Source organism: Schistocerca nitens, chromosome 1 (genome assembly GCF_023898315.1).
Source record: "Schistocerca nitens isolate TAMUIC-IGC-003100 chromosome 1, iqSchNite1.1, whole genome shotgun sequence".
Classification (NCBI taxonomy): Eukaryota; Metazoa; Arthropoda; class Insecta; order Orthoptera; family Acrididae; genus Schistocerca; species Schistocerca nitens.
In genome coordinates, this window is record NC_064614.1 from 497,902,034 (window position 1) to 497,920,277 (window position 18,244).

The window sequence follows — 18,244 nt, forward strand, 5'->3', positions numbered from 1 at the left end:
TCATTGTGTGCCACCTTCTGCCAATGCACTCAACCATTCGTTCCCCCTCCCTGCTCCTCTCCTTTTTACCCCATGCTACTTCTACACCTGGCGGTCTGTCAGGCCGCCACCTAGGCCCTGCACATCCACCAGAAAGTGCTCTTCTCACCAACGCCCGTGACCTGCTATCCCTCTCCCACTCCAGATTGCCATTCACGCGACACTGATTTGGTCGGAGCTGCCAGTGGCAGCAGTTGTGTGTGCATGGGGTGTTCTTGCTTTGTGTGTGTGTGTGTGTGTGTGTGTGTGTGTGTGTGTGTGTGTGTGGGCGCGCGCACACTTCGTTGAAGGCTTTTGTCAAAAGCTATAGCATGTAACTGTTTTTGTTGTGCCTGCCTGCAACTCAACAGCTCACCTTCACACTGAGTAACAATTTATCCTCCACCTAATATTGGAGGTAACATGTTAACACACATGAAGTGGCAGATCTTAATTCCATCGAGGACTTCTAGGTGGAGGACGTTTCTAATTCCACAATAAAATATGCCCTGAATGCAATCAAATTAAATTTAAGTATCATGTGGTGCCTGTACTGAAATAATACAATAATAATAATAATAATAATAATAATAATAATAACAACAACAAAAACAACAACAACCAAATGCTGCTGCGAAACTTTGAAAAATCAATGACTTTTACACTTTTCCAAATATGCAAATGGGAACTGTACTAGCTGTCTGTGAGCAACCATTAAATGTATATAAGAAATAGATAGGTAGATGACAAGGTAAGAAAAATTTAATGACATGAAACCAAACATAAAAAAAGAATGCTTAAAAAAGCATCCAGTAATGTGCGCAGTGCTCATTCCCCAAATTCTGATAGTATCACTATCTTTTCCTCCTCTTCCTCTTCTCCAGAATTATTTGCAATTACAAAATGTTTGTCTTACTTCTGCGAATAAAGCATGATCAAAATTTTAACAATTGCATAGTACAGAAAGAGGGAAAACAATTTTTTTGTGACTGGTTCTTAATGACAATTCAATGTATCTAGACACCAATAAGTAATTGCTCTTTCTTGACACAGCTGAGGTAACTGATAGCAGGTGTGTGTGTGCGCGCGTGTGTGTGCGCGCGCGCGCGCGTGCGCGCGCGCTCGCGCGTGCGCGCGCGCTCGCGCGTGCGCGCGCGCTCGCGCGTGCGCGCGCGCTCGCGCGCGTGTGCGCGCGCATGTGCGCGCGCGCGCGTGTGTGTGTGCGCGCGCGCGCGCGTGTGTGTGTGCGCGCGCGCGCGCGTGTGCGCGCGCGCGCGCGCGTGTGCGCGCGCGCGCGCGCGTGTGCGCGCGCGCGCGCGCGTGTGCGCGCGCGCGCGCGCGTGTGTGCGCGCGCGCGCGCGTGTGCGCGCGCGCGCGCGCGTGTGCGCGCGCGCGCGCGCGTGTGCGCGCGCGCGCGCGCGTGTGCGCGCGCGCGCGCGCGTGTGTGCGCGCGCGCGCGCGTGTGTGCGCGCGCGCGCGCGTGTGTGCGCGCGCGCGCGCGTGTGTGCGCGCGCGCGCGCGTGTGTGCGCGCGCGCGCGCGTGTGTGCGCGCGCGCGCGCGTGTGTGCGCGCGCGCGCGCGTGTGTGCGCGCGCGCGCGCGTGTGTGCGCGCGCGCGCGCGTGTGTGCGCGCGCGCGCGCGTGTGTGCGCGCGCGCGCGCGTGTGTGCGCGCGCGCGCGCGTGTGTGCGCGCGTGTGTGCGCGCGCGCGCGTGTGTGCGCGCGCGCGCGTGTGTGTACGCGCGCGCGCGTGTGTGTGCGCGCGCGCGCGTGTGTGTGCGCGCGCGCGCGTGTGTGTGCGCGCGCGCGCGTGTGTGTGCGCGCGCGCGCGTGTGTGTGCGCGCGCGCGCGTGTGTGTGCGCGCGCGCGCGTGTGTGTGCGCGCGCGCGCGTGTGTGTGCGCGCGCGCGCGTGTGTGTGTGCGCGCGCGCGTGCGCGCGCGCGCGCGTGTGCGCGCGCGCGCGTGTGCGCGCGCGCGCGTGTGCGCGCGCGCGCGCGCGTGTGCGCGCGCGCGCGTGTGCGCGCGCGCGCGTGTGTGTGTGTGCGCGCGCGTGTGTGTGTGTGCGCGCGCGTGTGTGTGTGTGCGCGCGCGTGTGTGTGTGTGCGCGCGCGTGTGTGTGTGTGCGCGCGCGTGTGTGTGTGTGCGCGCGCGCGTGTGTGTGCGCGCGCGCGTGTGTGCGCGCGCGCGTGTGTGCGCGCGCGCGTGTGTGCGCGCGCGCGTGTGTGCGCGCGTGTGTGCGCGCGTGTGTGCGCGCGTGTGTGCGCGCGTGTGTGCGCGCGTGTGTGCGCGCGTGTGTGCGCGCGTGTGTGCGCGCGTGTGTGCGCGCGTGTGTGCGCGCGTGTGTGCGCGCGTGTGTGCGCGCGTGTGTGCGCGCGTGTGTGCGCGCGTGTGTGCGCGCGTGTGTGCGCGCGTGTGTGCGCGCGTGTGTGTGTGCGCGCGTGTGTGTGCTTTCGTGTGTGTGCGCGCGTGTGTGTGTGTGTGCGTGTGCGTGTGTGTGCGCGCGAGAGAGAGAGAGAGAGAGAGAGAGAGATCTTGTGGGACCTAACTGCTAAGGTCATCAGTCCCTAAGCTTACACACTACTTAACCTAAATCATCCAAGGACAAACACACGCATACACACCCATGCCCGAGGGAGGACTCGAACCTCCGCCGGGACGAGACGCACCGTCCATGACTACAGTGTCTTAGGCTGCTCGGCTAATCTGACAGCAGGTATTTATTTTCTATCACATATAACACAGGAAACAGGTACAAACAGCTTCAGGACAACACTCCATGACAAAAGTGGAGCATTAACATTTTAGATACATACTATTAGTTAGGGATCACAATTATATTTAAAATAAAAGAGTCCTTTCCTTTCCAATTGCTGCTAAGGTGGGCAACAGTTGCCCAACTGTCACTTCAGGATTCATAATCCAATTAACTAAAGATAAAACCCTTTAAAACCTGTTCGAACAACAACTTCACCATCAAATTAAACACAGTGGGAATCGTTCACTGAAGTATGAGACACTACCCTGGAATTTGCTAAGAGCAGATCCACCTTTATGATAATCACTACTGGTAACATGATTAACACAAGAAAAGTTGATTACAGTTAGTGACTAGAGTCTAATAGTGACAATTTTTGCACCAGTCAACAGTTACGGTACTTTCCATTTTTCTTATATAATGCTTTCTGTAAACTGCATAATTAGTAACACGTTTCACAACCAAGTAGCTGTAGCTGTACCTCAGTTGGACCCATGGAAAGTACAAAAATAAAATTTTCATCGTAAGTTACTACTTGCTCCCTTTCTAAGAGTCAGACTCCTGTAGTCTCAGGTTCACTTCATGCCATTCTTATTTCACCATGCCAATTCACATTTAATACAGTATCTCAATTTTCATGAATAGAATTACAACTCCATAAACAATGAAGACTCTTGCTTTTAGGTTAATACATTATCTTTGGACAAAGAACAAAAAGAGTTTGCTGGTCATATACAATCTTTTACAAAGTCAATGAGCTGTAGCTTACTATTTGTTGAAGTGGATGTGATGATACTAATTATTTAGAGATTTTTTTTAAAGAAAAAGCCACACATTTTTGAAGACTGCATTCTTCAAGAAGTATAGGGCTGATTTTTCAATAAATCAAACCCCAAGGAATTAATACCTACTACATAAAGCAAATCATAAGAGCCAACTGCTAACATTCTGATCCAGATGTTTATGAGAGAAAAGGGGCAGCGAAGAATTTAACAGGAATTTTGCATTTATCAGTAACCCAACCATTATAGCAATATCTCACAATGGGGGAAGTTCAATACTTAATAAAACATGGACATCCATACAAATGCTCTACTACCAATGATAAATTAAACAAGCAACCTTTCATAAGCTGTTTGGGAAGGCTCAGACACTAGGCACAGAGAACCTGTATACTGCAGCAGCAGCAGCGACGACGACGCCAGACACATTAAGAGAGGATATAACAATAAAAAGAAAAGTTACAAAAGGGACTGAAAAATTTGGATAAATGTTTTTTTTTTCACCTTAGTACAAATAAAGCACTGAAATAGGACAAGTGAGAATAAGTCCTAGATGGTGACATCATTAATAATGCAAGAATGTTCTACAAAGCCATTAAAACTATCAAAATGTGACTGGCTCACCAACAAGATGTGAAAGCTTGGATTTGACGAGTCATCAGTTCACCACACCTTACATAATAAACAGTGAAAATTTACATACTAGCTTCATTTGTTTCTGTGATGAAATTCATTTCAAAGTTAAATTGCTTTGAGTATAGATTTATCAGGGATTGTTTCTGCAGCACTCAAGCTTGGTCCAATGGCAATCACACTTACAAGGCTGACATTTAGTTAAATAATTGTTAACAATCAGTAAGAGTGAGGATAAAGTCTGAACTAACGGCCAATATTTTTGAAGACTGATCACCTGGTCTACGAACTTGTGCCGCATTGTGAGGGTAATTATTCATATGCTGGAGGGAAATTAAAAAAATAAACAAACTGTTGATGCCATGAAAACTAAAAGATAAGGTTTCCTCAAGTGTTGTCATTCCACCAGCTAGATGAGAAACTAGCACAGGGACATTTCAATGTAACTATCAAGATTTGATGGACTATTTCAAATTCCAACAAGCTGTGCCTAATCTAGGATCCTGTAACACACCTTCACTTTCACAGAAGTCTCATTCTGGTGAATCATGTGCAGACTGGTGATGGTACAAGTAGTGGATGAAGGAGTATCAACATCCTTTATCAAAACCACAGAAATCAACTCCAAACATTGGCTCTACATATCCAATCAGTAGTTTGAAGGGCATAGGGAACACACACACACACACACACACACACACACACACACACACACACACACAGAGAGAGAGAGAGAGAGAGAGAGAGAGAGAGAAAATGGACAATGGCTAAAAATACTGAGAATTGAAATGCTGTTTGGATATGGTATTTATGGCTGACTAATATGGGTATCTTACCGCCGTAATAAACATGTCTTATTACAATCTGAAATACTAAATAGTTTTTCCAGTATATTATTATGCTGACCACTATGGAGAGCAGACTATGGCATAGGAAGAGAAAATTACTTATGCCTCACGTGTATGCCAACCTATCTTGTTATGGTCCTTATGTGGGGCGATGATGATGATGATGATGATGATGTCTCACTCTGAGGAGCATAGGGGACGATGCTGAAGTCCCACACCGCCGACTAGGCAAGGTCCTAGTGGATGTGGTTTGCATGCGTCAAATGCATGTTGTTTCAAATTCCAGTTATTTAAACTTACCGAACAGCGTTAGTGGGAACAATGTTATATATTAGTCTCCCTTGCAGAAAAGATCTCAGTAGTACTGATACTTCAGCAGTGTGCCACTTATGATCCATAGAATCAGATTTATATCTTTGCAGTCGTATAATTTGCATTAATACATTAAAGTAAGCTAAGGATTTTGTCAACTCATCGCCTGAAATACTCAACAATTTGGTTGGTGTCCGCAATCAAATATAACATACCATGTGAGATTCTAAATATCAAATAAGCCTTTGACTGGCCCCTAAATATCACTTAACTCATTGACAGATTACTCGTAAAAAGTGAGAAATACAAGTACTCTGATAACATTGAATTTTGTACCACCTACCATTTATGGCACACAAGTCCTAATAACTCAAAAAATTTTAAAATACACTATCTCTTGTCCTACTGTCAATTTACGCTGTTTGTTGAAGAGTGGTAATCCATTAGTTTCCAAACAGATTGAAGAAACTGTGTGCCAATAAATAACAAGCTATTCTAGCCTGGTAAGCTCTATTTCCACATAATGGTGAGCCACTCATTTTAAAACTCTGTGTGTGTGTGTGTGTGTGTGTGTGTGTGTGTGTGTGTGTGTAGGAGAGGGGGGGCCACAGTGGCATGTGTATACCCAGATCATGTTACGATCATCATCATCATCATCATCATCATCATTTACGATCATCATCATCATCATCATCATCATCATCATCATCATCATCATCATCATCATCATCAGTTACGATCATCATCATCATCATCATCATCATCATCATCATCATCATCATCAGTTACATCAGTTTTTTGAACCTGACAAAAAATTATGAATGGGCATATAAAATATTACAGCAGATTGCTTATAGGATCAGTGGTATTATAAACCAGACAATACTACTACTACTACGATGTATATCCTTCAGTCACCTTCAGGGTAAGCTCAGAGATTGAAGCTATGGCACCTGTTCCATCATTTAAAGTGACAGAATAAGTACTTTATCTTCAATCTGTCAGCTCACTCTAAAGATGGCCAAAAAGTATACAGCTGCATTGTTAGAATAATAATAATAATAATAATAATAATAATAATAATAATAATTATTTATGCAGCTGCATTCAGAAAATGTAATGGATAAGTTATTGCCCAATGGAAACATGAAGTTGCAGAACAGTATGTTTGCCTGATGATACAACATTTCGTAACAATTTCTCTCTTGATAAAAAGTCCATTTTTGAAAACTTCATTTCTGTTGAGATTCTGCTCGGCAAATTTTCAAAACCTGTGCGACTTCCAATGATTCTGAACTCCAGCTCACTGCTTTGAAGCAGTCCACAATGTATGCAGAAATATAACAGGAAAGAAAATCATAGCTTATTCAGAGTTTACCCACTAGATTCTACTGCTTTTGGTACGGTTTTCAAGAAACTGAGCCCGTGTAACTTTGGCACAAGAACAGTGAAGCCCAGGCTGCAACTGATCAAAATTACTGGAATCGAACATTTAACTTCAGACAAATAGTGAGTAATAATCCTTTACAATAATGACACGGCTAAAGAGATCTCAAAATCTACACTGAGGCTGGAGTAGGGCATAGCAACTAAATACTTTAGGTATCAGACAACAGAATTCTGGTGTGTGATATTTAACATCCCCTCTTTGGGACTATTATATCGACATGCTTAAACTATTCTACTGAACTTGCCTACCCTTACTAACTTCTTTTTGATTGTCTTAAATCACATTGAATTACAACACTTTTATTACAAATCACCTTACTTAACATACTGACTTTTTTCTCCTACATCATATCAATAACACCAGTTGTAAGTATCCCAAATGCTGCTGTAATTACTTTTTTGATTTCATAGTAAATTATTCTCTCAAGTTTCCTAAGCTGCCTTGCAAAATCCCCCTCTAAAATGATCATTTTCTTCTCTTCCCTCTCATCTGGTCCAGAGATGATCCATCCTTCTGGAAGTAAAATACTGAGTATCTCATTCTGATTGCTTGTCTTTTTGTTGACAAATTGTTAGAGTAAGCAATTTAACAGTTACAGAGGAAGAAAAGAAGATTTCTATCTTACTCCACCAGATCACAAAATGTAAATCACTTGCTATGAAATGTTAAGCAGAGTAACATGCAAATCTTAGTTTTTTTTTTTTTTTTTTTCTTCTTTAGAAAAGTGTTTGTGGATATTAACCATGCCTCTAAGTGATAGAATTCTAGTGGTAATTTCAACAAACCATGGCAACAGACACAAGTGAAACTACAAATAATGTTTACAAGCTGCAAGGCGGTAAGATCTGGATGTTTTTAAAACTGTGGGTGTTATGTTATACTAAGATTTGACGAGTAGGAGATATTAAGGTGTGTCCAAGGAATAATTGATGGAAAGAGGCTTTTCAGCTGTCTTCAAAATTCAGTTTTTACAATCAACTTATCTATCATTTGAAAGAATATTTTTTGTTTACTCTAATACAAGAGAGCAGTCCCTATGCCGAACTTCTGGTTATGAATTTAAAATATTGACCCCAGACTAGCTGAGAATAATTTCTTAGTTTTATGTATAATTGTGCAAACGATGGACACAACAGGAACACTTTCCAGGCAAGTGCTATTAAAATGGTAAACATAAATCCCATTTAATGCCTAACATTGCGAGATCTGTATTATACAATTTGAAATGCTATGCAGTTTTGCCTATAAACCCATGTAGGTGGTCTCTGCTGCTTCAATTTCCATCTTCTTTATTATTACAGTTGCATGAAAACCCACCTGAAAAAGACTGCAGAATATTGTTTGTGTATATTGCTAGTTAGTTGAGAGTTTGACTCGAATATTTGGGCACACCCTTTCAGGCTCAAGTTCCCCAATTTTGTAAAAAGAAACACTGAAGCTAATACATAATAGTAACTACGTTATTCTAGTTATAAATCATGCAGGCAATCTTTGTTAGTATGTGCACTCAATTTGCAGCAAAATGTGAGAACACTGTAACATGTCTACTGGCTTTATCTTAAAATGCATCATATCAGATGAATCTCTCAGCCCCTAGCTGAAAGGGTTGCACAAGTTTCAAGCCTGAACTCTGCAACTTCTGCAACATAGGCTTAGATAACATCAATAAAACACTGTTTCTTTCATAATTATATAATATTTTATTTCTTAAAAAATTTCTGTAAATAATAAAGAGGTACGACAATACGAAATGCCCAAGAGTCAGTAAATTGGCAACATTTTGTTTTATTTGTATTTACCAGTTCTGAATTAGAACATTGATAAGCCTGGCCAAACAACAATAGCTTCCGTAAAACTACATCACATTTGGCCATCTCATCAAACAATTTGATTTGTCAATTTATTAACTAAAAGCCATCATTAACCTTGGCTTACCCTTCCAGCTTGGTTTCATTTCACATTTAGGGAGCAAAGAGTTCAGCCAGTGCAACATGAGTGGAAATTAGAAACAGTAGCTTCAAGCAATGTCAACATTTTGCGTCCCCAATACACAAGTAGACAAAGTAATATACAAAGAAAAAGAAATATTTCTTGCATTGTTTGAAATATACAAGATCTCCATAGGAGATGAAACACTTAGATAAAAGTAAACATTTTTAATGCAATTGAAAGCGTCTACTTCATAAGGAGACCAGTGTTGACAAATTGAAAGCTGCATTTCCAACCTCCAACTAAATGCAGTGTATCCATGTCTGCATGATAAGCCTCTGTTTCTCCCTCTTTGAAGAACAGTTGCCAATTTTGAAATTAATGCCATTATTTTTGCACTCAAGAAATGTGCAAAAACAGCATACAATGTCACTTCCGATCATATCTTTATGATATCAATATCATGCTGCAGTGTCACAAGCCTTAAAAAGGATACTATAATCCTTTAAAATTCACTTTTTCTGTCTTATTAAGATGTTATGTAATTTATGATACTATCTTGAAGAGGGGACTGTCTTATCTGGTCCACATATAACATGACATACACCACATTTGTTTCTGTCCCTACATCATTATAATATAATTATTAAGCCTATAATTGAGAACTATTTAAAATCTGTACCTAATAAGTGCAGGATATTTTCTAGTTTTTTAAATCAAAAGTCAATTTTGATGATCATTACACCTTAGAATTATATAATTCCTGTTCTAATCCAAAGCTGCTGTTACTGCATAATGAATATTCAAGCAGCAAATATACTATGAGCTGTGAATTCATCTCTCAAATTATCAATCTTTGTTATAACTGGTCAAATGTGAACACTATCTTAGAAACTCACTGGGAAAATTTCCTGACACACACAATATGGAATCTGAAGATTAATGCACACTGCTTACAAGAAAATATACTGCACATTTCAATGCCATTAATACCTAGTACACAGTAAAGTCATTATCTCGTACTGACAAAGAAGAAGTTTAAACAAAAGAAACATTCACAACATTTCAACTCAGAACAATTCTTGTAACATACTAATAATTAAAATCAAAAGAGCTTTTCAATTTTGAAAAAAAAAAGTAAACTAATTTTATACAAATGTCCAATTGCATTTTCCCCATAAAATGACATTTGAAAACTGCTCCTAGAATTTCAAAGTAGTACACTTAGCATTACAGATGCTGCACAGAAGACTAAGGGACACAAAAAAAAAAAAAAAAATTGAAAACAAAGTAACTACTGCAGCCAACATCACCTTAGACTGTTATAAGGAAGGTGGGTGGGTGAGAAATAACTGGAATCAATAAAAGGAATGAGGAGAGGTTCAATTAGAGAATGTCTATTGGAAATTATTAGGTTGCATATCTTCATACCTATCTGACCAGCTTACTAATGCCTGTCAGCAAAAACAGCCATCATAAACACTTCCAATGTTAGCAAAAAAGGACAAGAAAACTCAGAAAGGGGAAAACTGTTCCTGTAAATGGAAGTTACAATATTACATAACTCAAGACAATTTGTTTCATACATCAAGTGATTTGTTTATGCAAGGGTCTGTTGTATAATATATTCAACAGCAATATTACTCTGTAGGGAATATTTTTGCCTTCTACTTCTGTCACATCCTAAGAATCTTAACATTGAGAAGAATTACTTGACAAAAACTTTAATCATTTTAAATCCAATTGCACAGCAAGCAAATATTACTGCAGTGCCATTAATTCCACAAGTCAAATAACCGTTTTGTCCAAAGCCAGGGATGTTAAGTTTACCCACCATTGTGACTGACCAATGACTGCACAATCACATTCCTTAAACTATAGTAAACATTCGGTCTTGCTGAAATTTACTGAAATGGTGTGTTAGCAGATTGACATGTTAATCTGCTTTTTAAGGACTTAATTTCAAGCAAAGATCAGCAGGTGGTGGGCTGACAGCATGTGACATCACTTACGATCTTTATCTATCGTTCCACCTCCTCCACCACCCTTGCTGCCTCTTCCTCGTTCACCGCCACCCCTACCACCCCTTCCCCGGCTTGATGATGGTCCTGGACCTTTTTTGCCATCCATATTATTGATGTAATCATTTATAGTATTACCCGAATTAAATCTTGCATCATTGTGTCGAGCACCACCACCACCTCCGCGTCCTCTGCCACGACCTCTTGCTGGCCCACCACGGCCCCGACTGCTCCCACCATCCATGTCTGAATTGTAGCCCCTAAAACAAAAATAATTGAAGTGCAATTTCCCGCGATGTCAAATTTTATGAGAATAAAGAAGGCATGCAGAAATATCAACATAACTAATTTTAACAATGTGAAAAGGATAGATAGCTACTCACCACAGACGCATGGAGTTTCAGGGAGGCACAATGAGAAAGACTGTTAAATATTTTAGAGTGCAGAGAAAAATTTCTTCCTTCCAAAATAGTATACGTACACACATTCACAAAAGCACAATTCACACACACATGGTCACTGTCACTGGGCATCATGGTCTGACTGCAGACTGTGACTACATCTGACTATCAGTCACCTGAAAGGGTTGGTTGGTTGGTTGGTGGGTGGGTGGGTGGGTGGGTGGGTGGGTGGTGGTACGGATGAACCATGGGGCAGGGAGGGAGGATAGGAGGGTAGAGATGTAGGATAATACTGTGCTGCTTGAAGGAGTGTGCAGGGACTTGGTGGAGACAGATCAGCTGCCAAGTGCAGGATCGAGAGGCTGTGTTGGGGGGTGACAGGCAAGGGAGAGAGGAGGAGAGAGAACGGGGGAAAAGGGGGGGGAAAACTAGTAGGTGCATTGGTGAGTGGTGCCAAGGGTTTTACTGACTCCTTCACATGCTAAAACTGCCAACCCAGCCCTGTCCAGAAACAAATCTCTCGTGCCTTTTCTCTCCTGTCATCATTACCTCCCACATACCTATTGTCTGGCCGTAAAGGAGCACTTCCTCTCTTGATTCAGCCCCACCCAACGCTGGAAAAAATACCACGTTCTCTACCAGGGTTTCAACACTCTTGTCACACCCTGCTATGAAATGAATATCCGCCCCTGCCCCATTGCTTGACAGTGGCTTTCCACCACCCTCTGAACCTATGTAATATCCTTGCCCAACACTACTCTACCCCTGCTCCCAACCCTTTGCCCCCTGCTCCCAACCCCTTGCCTCATGGCTCATATCCCTGCAATAAACCTTGATGCAAGAGTTTTCCCCATGTATCCTCCAATTACCACATACTCTAGTCCTATACCCCACCAAAGGCAGGGCTACCTGTGAAAGCAGCCATGTGATCTACAAAATACACTGCACCACTTCCTGTGTGAGCATGACAACTCACGAGCTGCCTGTCTGCATGAATGGCCACTGCAAAACTGTGGTCAAGGGAGCTGGACCATCTAGTTTCTGAACATGCTGCCCAACACAATGTGCATCACTTCAATAATTGCTTCACAGCCTGCATCATCTGAATTCTTCCACCCAACAGTACCTTTTATGAACAACACAGGTGGGAAATCGCCCTATGGTGTTTTCTTCGTACCTGTAACTCTCTGCCCCCAACCTGCCTATCCTCTTCCCAACTCCCACTCCAGCACTAAACACACCTTCTATCCCACCACTTCATCCACTATTCTTTTCCCATTTTTTTTCTCCCCAGCCCTCCCGCCCACCGGCACTGCCTACAGACTGCACCTGGCAGCCCGACCTGTCTCTGCTTGCTCCCACAGGCAGTACATTGTTTTCCCTCACCCTCCTGTCCATCCCATTCCTCACACCATGTCGCCTCTTTATTGCCCCACCTACCCCAGCACATTGTTGCTCACGTCAGATGGAGTCACAGTCTCCAATTGCCCCCCCCCCCCCCCCCCCAAAGATAAAATTGGCATGTGTGTATGAGTTGTGTTTATGTGAATGTATTGTGTGTTTTCTAATCTGGAAGGAGGACTTTTTGTCTGAAAGGTTCAATATCTAACTCACTCTATTATGGTGCCTGCCTGTGACTCAATGCCTCCTCTATGTCACAAGTAGGTTTCTAATCTTTTCATAGTGTTATTCCATCATGGCTTTCCATTGTCTAATTATATTATAACAGTACCTGTCGTTGCGCCTCTGAATAGGGAAGTTCTGCATTGAGCCCATTGTAGTACCATGTATACTTCGTAGCTGTTGATCAATTTCCAACTTTTCTTGCCTTAATGCTTCCACTTCCTGTGACACAGAATCAGATAAATGAAATTACACCTTTTATGAAGTAATGAAATTCAAAATTCTTAATACCTGAACCAAATACATCTCCAAACATTACCTTTAGGTGTGCTAAGTGATATTCCAACAGCACCTTTGCATTGGCTATACTTTCTACAGTTCCTACAAAAACGAAAGGAACTTGACCTTCTTCACGAGGGATTGTTGGCTGTGGTTCGTTATCTCCCTCTATTTTGACTCTAACCTGGAATAGAGAAAGCTTATGGATATTTGCACATAACCAAAATAAATAATCTTGTAACTACTACAAACATGAAGCATAAATTAAAGCAGGTTAATATTACTACTATGACCATAGACTGTAAACCTTCCAATGACAGAGAAAAAGAATACAAGGACTAAGTAATGAACAACTTGGGAAAATGCTACTGTGTTGAAGAAATTTTTTACATTAAGACCTCTCAACGGCTTGTAGCCCTTTCTCCTAATTTTCCTCAACTAATTTCTCTTTCCTACATGAAGGCAAATGAAGTTCTGGAAGTTCAGATTAGTGTTTTCTACTTTACATACTACTATCAGCATCAGCAATTGCACTTCTTGGAAGAAGGTACTTGTCTGACCTACCCTCCACCCCCAACATATTACAATAACGCACACAAAAAATCTTCAATGATCAAGTTATGCTAATGATCACTATTTAATCCAGACATGCAGTTTGATGAAGAGCAGAAATTTTTGTACTCAGAATGACTAATATAATAAATTTAGTCCGTTACATATGAATGCTTCAAAAATTTTAATGATTTACAGTAATATATAGGGGAATGAGGGATTTACTGCAGTAAGTAGAAGTATTTGTACAACTTTTTTCTTACAGTAGAATTCATTAAGGGTGAGCAAATGGAAACTGACGTTAGACAAACTAATTTTTCAAGCGCCATCAGCACGTGACATGATGTAAAACTAACACCAGCAAAGACAGAAAGCAAACTTTTGAAGATATTACTATGATGTGTTCCACTTTAGATGTCACATCAAAGACACACAATGGGCATAAAAAAAGGGTACGGGCACCTGCATTGCGCAACCCCCATTCCCACCCACAAGTGAGGGCCCTCCCACAGCATCCACACGCAGGTTATTGGTGCCTGGCAAGCGGTCTCTCCACTGTTTAGAAGTATTGAAGGGGTATGGATTTACAACAACAAAGCAGAGAAAAAGAAACATTATCAGAAGGTGGGGGGGAGGGGGGGGAGGTGACAACTTTATGTCTCCACAGGACATGGAACACCAATATGAAATGGGTGACAATTCGCCAAGTGGAGAGATACTTGTTACTAATATCCTTTTCAACAGCTCTGTGCCTCCTATTACTACAAAAATACTAGGCCCAATAGCAGACCAAATGTCTTGTCAAGGTATGAGTGAAATCAGTTGTTAGCAGATGCAAGGGAAGATGACAGACGAGTCAACAGGAGACAGGGCATCTACTCTTAACTGGCGACGTGCAGTCTGCACAGTGAAGAAATTCCAGTTAAAGCCTGCCTGTCATCTTCCTTTCTGCCCTTGAGAATTTGCACAATGACAAATATTAAACAAGCAACATGAACAACAATATGATTGGCCAGGAGAAAACGAGCCACCTAATCAGCAAGAGGCACATCCAACCATGAGCTGAGAGGGAACACTTTGCTTTTGAGTGCTACTGCCGCATTAACACGGGACATTCTGCTCTGGCTGCTGCTGAAAAATATGCACTGCCGGTGCATCCACCTGACAGACAACAGACCCCAGTGTGCCTGCACACTCTGTTTACACCACCACCGGACGTCCACCCATCATCCAGTAAAATGTACTACAGCTGTCTCATCCCAGTGTGCCTGCCAGTTCTATTTGTCTCATAGCAATTATGATTTAAAACCCTGGAAACAATTGATAATCTTGCTACTGATAATTGACAAATAATTACTTCCTTCTCACAAGTAAAGGTAATTTGTAAATTTTATCTGTATAGCTATTGCCCAAAATCACTTTAGTTTGTAAAAATAAATGTTTACAACTAATTTCCTTATTTATTTTTACAAACGATCTTGCGTGCCTCAACGATACAGATAGCCGTACCGTAAGTGAAATCACAACGGAGGGGTATCAGTTGAGAGGCCAGACAAACGTGTGGTTCCTGAAGAGGGGCAGCAGCCTTTTCAGTAGTTGCAGGGGCAACAGTCTGGATGATTGACTGATCTGGCCTTTTAACACTAACCAAAACGGCCTTGCTGTGCTGGTACTGTGAATGGCTGAAAGCAAGGAGAAACTACAGCCGTAATTATTCCAGAGGGCATGCAGCTTTACTGTATGGTTAAATGACGATGGTGTCCTCTTGGGTAAAATATTCCGGAGGTAAAATAGTCCCCCATTTGGATCTCCGGGCGGAGACTACTCAAGAGGATGTCGTTATCAGGAGAAAGAAAACTGGCATTCCACGGATTGGAGCGTGGAATGTCAGATCCCTTAATCGGCCAGGTAGGTTAGAAAATTTAAAAAGGGAAATGGATAGGTTGAAGTTAGATATAGTGGGAATTAGTGAAGTTTGGTGGCAGGACAAACAAGACTTTTGGTCAGGTGATTACAGGGTTATAAATACAAAATCAAATAGCGCTAATGTAGGATTAGCTTTAATAATGAATAGGAAAATAGAAGTGCGGGTAAGCTACTACAAACAGCATAGTGAACGCATTACTGTGGCCAAGATAGAAACGAAGCCCACACCTACTACAGTAGTACAAGTTTATATGCCAACTAGCTCTGCAGATGAAGAAATTGATAAAATGTTTGACGAGATAAAAGAAATTATTCAAGTAGTGAAGGAAGACGAAAATTTAATAGTCATGGGTGACTGGAATTCGACAGTAGGAAAAGGAAGAGAAGGAAACGCAGTAGGTGAATATGGATTGCGGCTAAGAAAAGGAAGAGGAAGCCGCCTGGTAGAATTTTGCACAGAGCATAACTAAATCATAGCTAACACTTGGTTTAAGAATCATGAAAGAAGGTTGTATACATGGAAGAACCCTGGAGATACTAGAACAATTGACAGGAATGGGGGAAAGAAATACATTAGAAGAAGAATGGGTAGCTTTGATGGATGAAATAGTGAAGGCAGCAGAGGATCAAGTAGGTAAAAAGACGAGGGCTAGTAGAAATCCTTGGGTAACAGAAGAAATATTGAATTTAATCGATGAAAGGAGAAAATATAAAAATGCAGTAAATGAAGCAGGCAAAAAGGAATACAAACGTCTGATAAAAGAGATCAACACGAAGTGCAAAATGGCTAAGCAGGCATGGCTAGAGGACAAATGTAAGGATGTAGAGGCTTATCTCACTAGGGGTAAGATAGATACAGCCTACAGGAAAATTAAAAGAGACCTTTGGAGAGAAGAGAACCACTTGCATGAATATCAAGAGCTCCAATGGGAACCCAGTTCTAAGCAAAGAAGGGAAAGCAGAAAGGTGGAAGGAGTATATAGAGGGTCTATACAGGGGCGATGTTCTTGAGGACAATATTATGAAATGAAAGAGGATGTAGATGAAGATGAAATGGGAGATATGATACTGCGTGAAGAGTTTGACAGAGCACTGAAAGACCTAAGTCGAAAAAAGGCCCTGGGAGTAGACAACATTCCATTAGAACTACTGACAGCCTTGGGAGAGCCAGTCCTGACAAAACTCTACCATCTGGTCAGCAAGATGTGTGAGACAGGAGAAATTCCCTCAGACTTCAAGAAGAATATAATAATTCCAATCCCAAAGAAAGCAGGTGTTGACAGATGCGAAATTTACCAAACTATCAGTTTAATAAGCCACAGCAGCAAAATACTAACGCGAATTCTTTACAGGCAAATGGAAAAACTGGTAGAAGCCGCCCTCGGGGAGATCAGTTTGGATTCCGTAGAAATGTTGGAACACATGAGGCAATACTGACCCTACAACTTATCTTAGAAGAAAGATTACGGAAAGGCAAACCTATGTTTCTAGCATTTGTAGACTTAGAGAAAGCTTTTGATAATGTTGACTGGAATACTCTCTTTCAAATTCTGAAGGTGGCAGAGGTAAAATACAGGGAGCGAAAGGCTATTTACAAATTGTACAGAAAGCAGATGGCAGTTATAAGAGTCTAGGGACATGAAAGGGAAGCAGTGGTTGGGAAGGGAGTGAGACAGGGTTGTAGCCTCTCCCCGATACTACTCAACCTGTATATCGAGCAAGCAGTAAAGGAAACAAAAGAAAAGTTCGGAGTAGGTATTAAAATCCATGGAGAAGAAATAAAAACTTTGAGGTTCGCCGATGACATTGTAATTCTGTCAGAGACAGCAAAAGGGTTGGAAGAGCAGTTGAACGGAATGGACAGTGTCTTGAAAGGAGGATATAAGATGAACATCAACAAAAGAAAAACAAGGATAATGGAATGTAGTCGAATTAAGTCGGGTGATGCTGAGGGAATTAGATTAGGAAATGAGACACTTAAAATACTAAAGGAGTTTTGCTATTTGGGAAGCATAATAACTGATGATGGTCGAAGTAGAGAGGATATAAAATGTAGACTGGCAATGGCAAGGAAAGCGTTTCTGAAGAAGAGAAATTTGTTAACATCGAGTATAGATTTAGTGTCAGGAAATCGTTTCTGAAAGTATTTGTATGGAGTGTAGCCATGTATGGAAGTGAAACATGGACGATAACCAGTTTGGACAAGAAGAGAATAGAAGCTTTCGAAATGTGGTGCTACAGAAGAATGCTGAAGATAAGGTGGGTAGATCACGTAACTAATGAGGAGGTATTGAATAGGATTGGGGAGAAGAGAAGTTTGCGGCACAACTTGACTAGAAGAAGGGATCGGTTGGTAGGACATGTTTTGAGGCATCAAGGGATCACAAATTTAGCATTGGAGAGCAGCGTGGAGGGTAAAAATCGTAGAGGGAGACCAAGAGATCAATACACTAAGCAGATTCAGAAGGATGTAGGTTGCAGTAGGTACTGGGAGATGAAGAAGCTTGCATAGGATAGAGTAGCATGGAGAGCTGCATCAAACCAGTCTCAGGACTGAAGACTACAACAACAATAATAACAACAACAACAACAACAGACGTTTCTGATTTTAAAGATTTTATGATGGGACATTATTTCTGCTGGGGTAGTGAGGGTCTAATTCATATTATGGAAGTTACTTGAAATGTCTGGTCTGAGGTATTCCATAGCAGCATCTA

At 42.1% G+C, this 18,244-nt stretch overlaps 1 protein-coding gene across 4 annotated transcripts in view; it reads right to left on the reverse strand.

Moving 5' to 3' along the window:
* The window catches only part of LOC126252788 (synaptic functional regulator FMR1), a 221,820-nt gene that overhangs the window by 84,046 nt on the left and 119,530 nt on the right, over positions 1-18,244 (reverse strand). For all 4 annotated transcript variants that reach the window (XM_049953739.1, XM_049953746.1, XM_049953724.1 and 1 more), the window contains 3 exons: positions 13,090-13,233; positions 12,880-12,992; positions 10,885-11,006 (listed from right to left, as the gene is read on the reverse strand). In XM_049953739.1, coding sequence (XP_049809696.1) covers positions 10,885-11,006; positions 12,880-12,992; positions 13,090-13,233 — 379 coding nt within the window. The remainder of the gene's footprint in view (positions 1-10,884; positions 11,007-12,879; positions 12,993-13,089; positions 13,234-18,244) is intronic.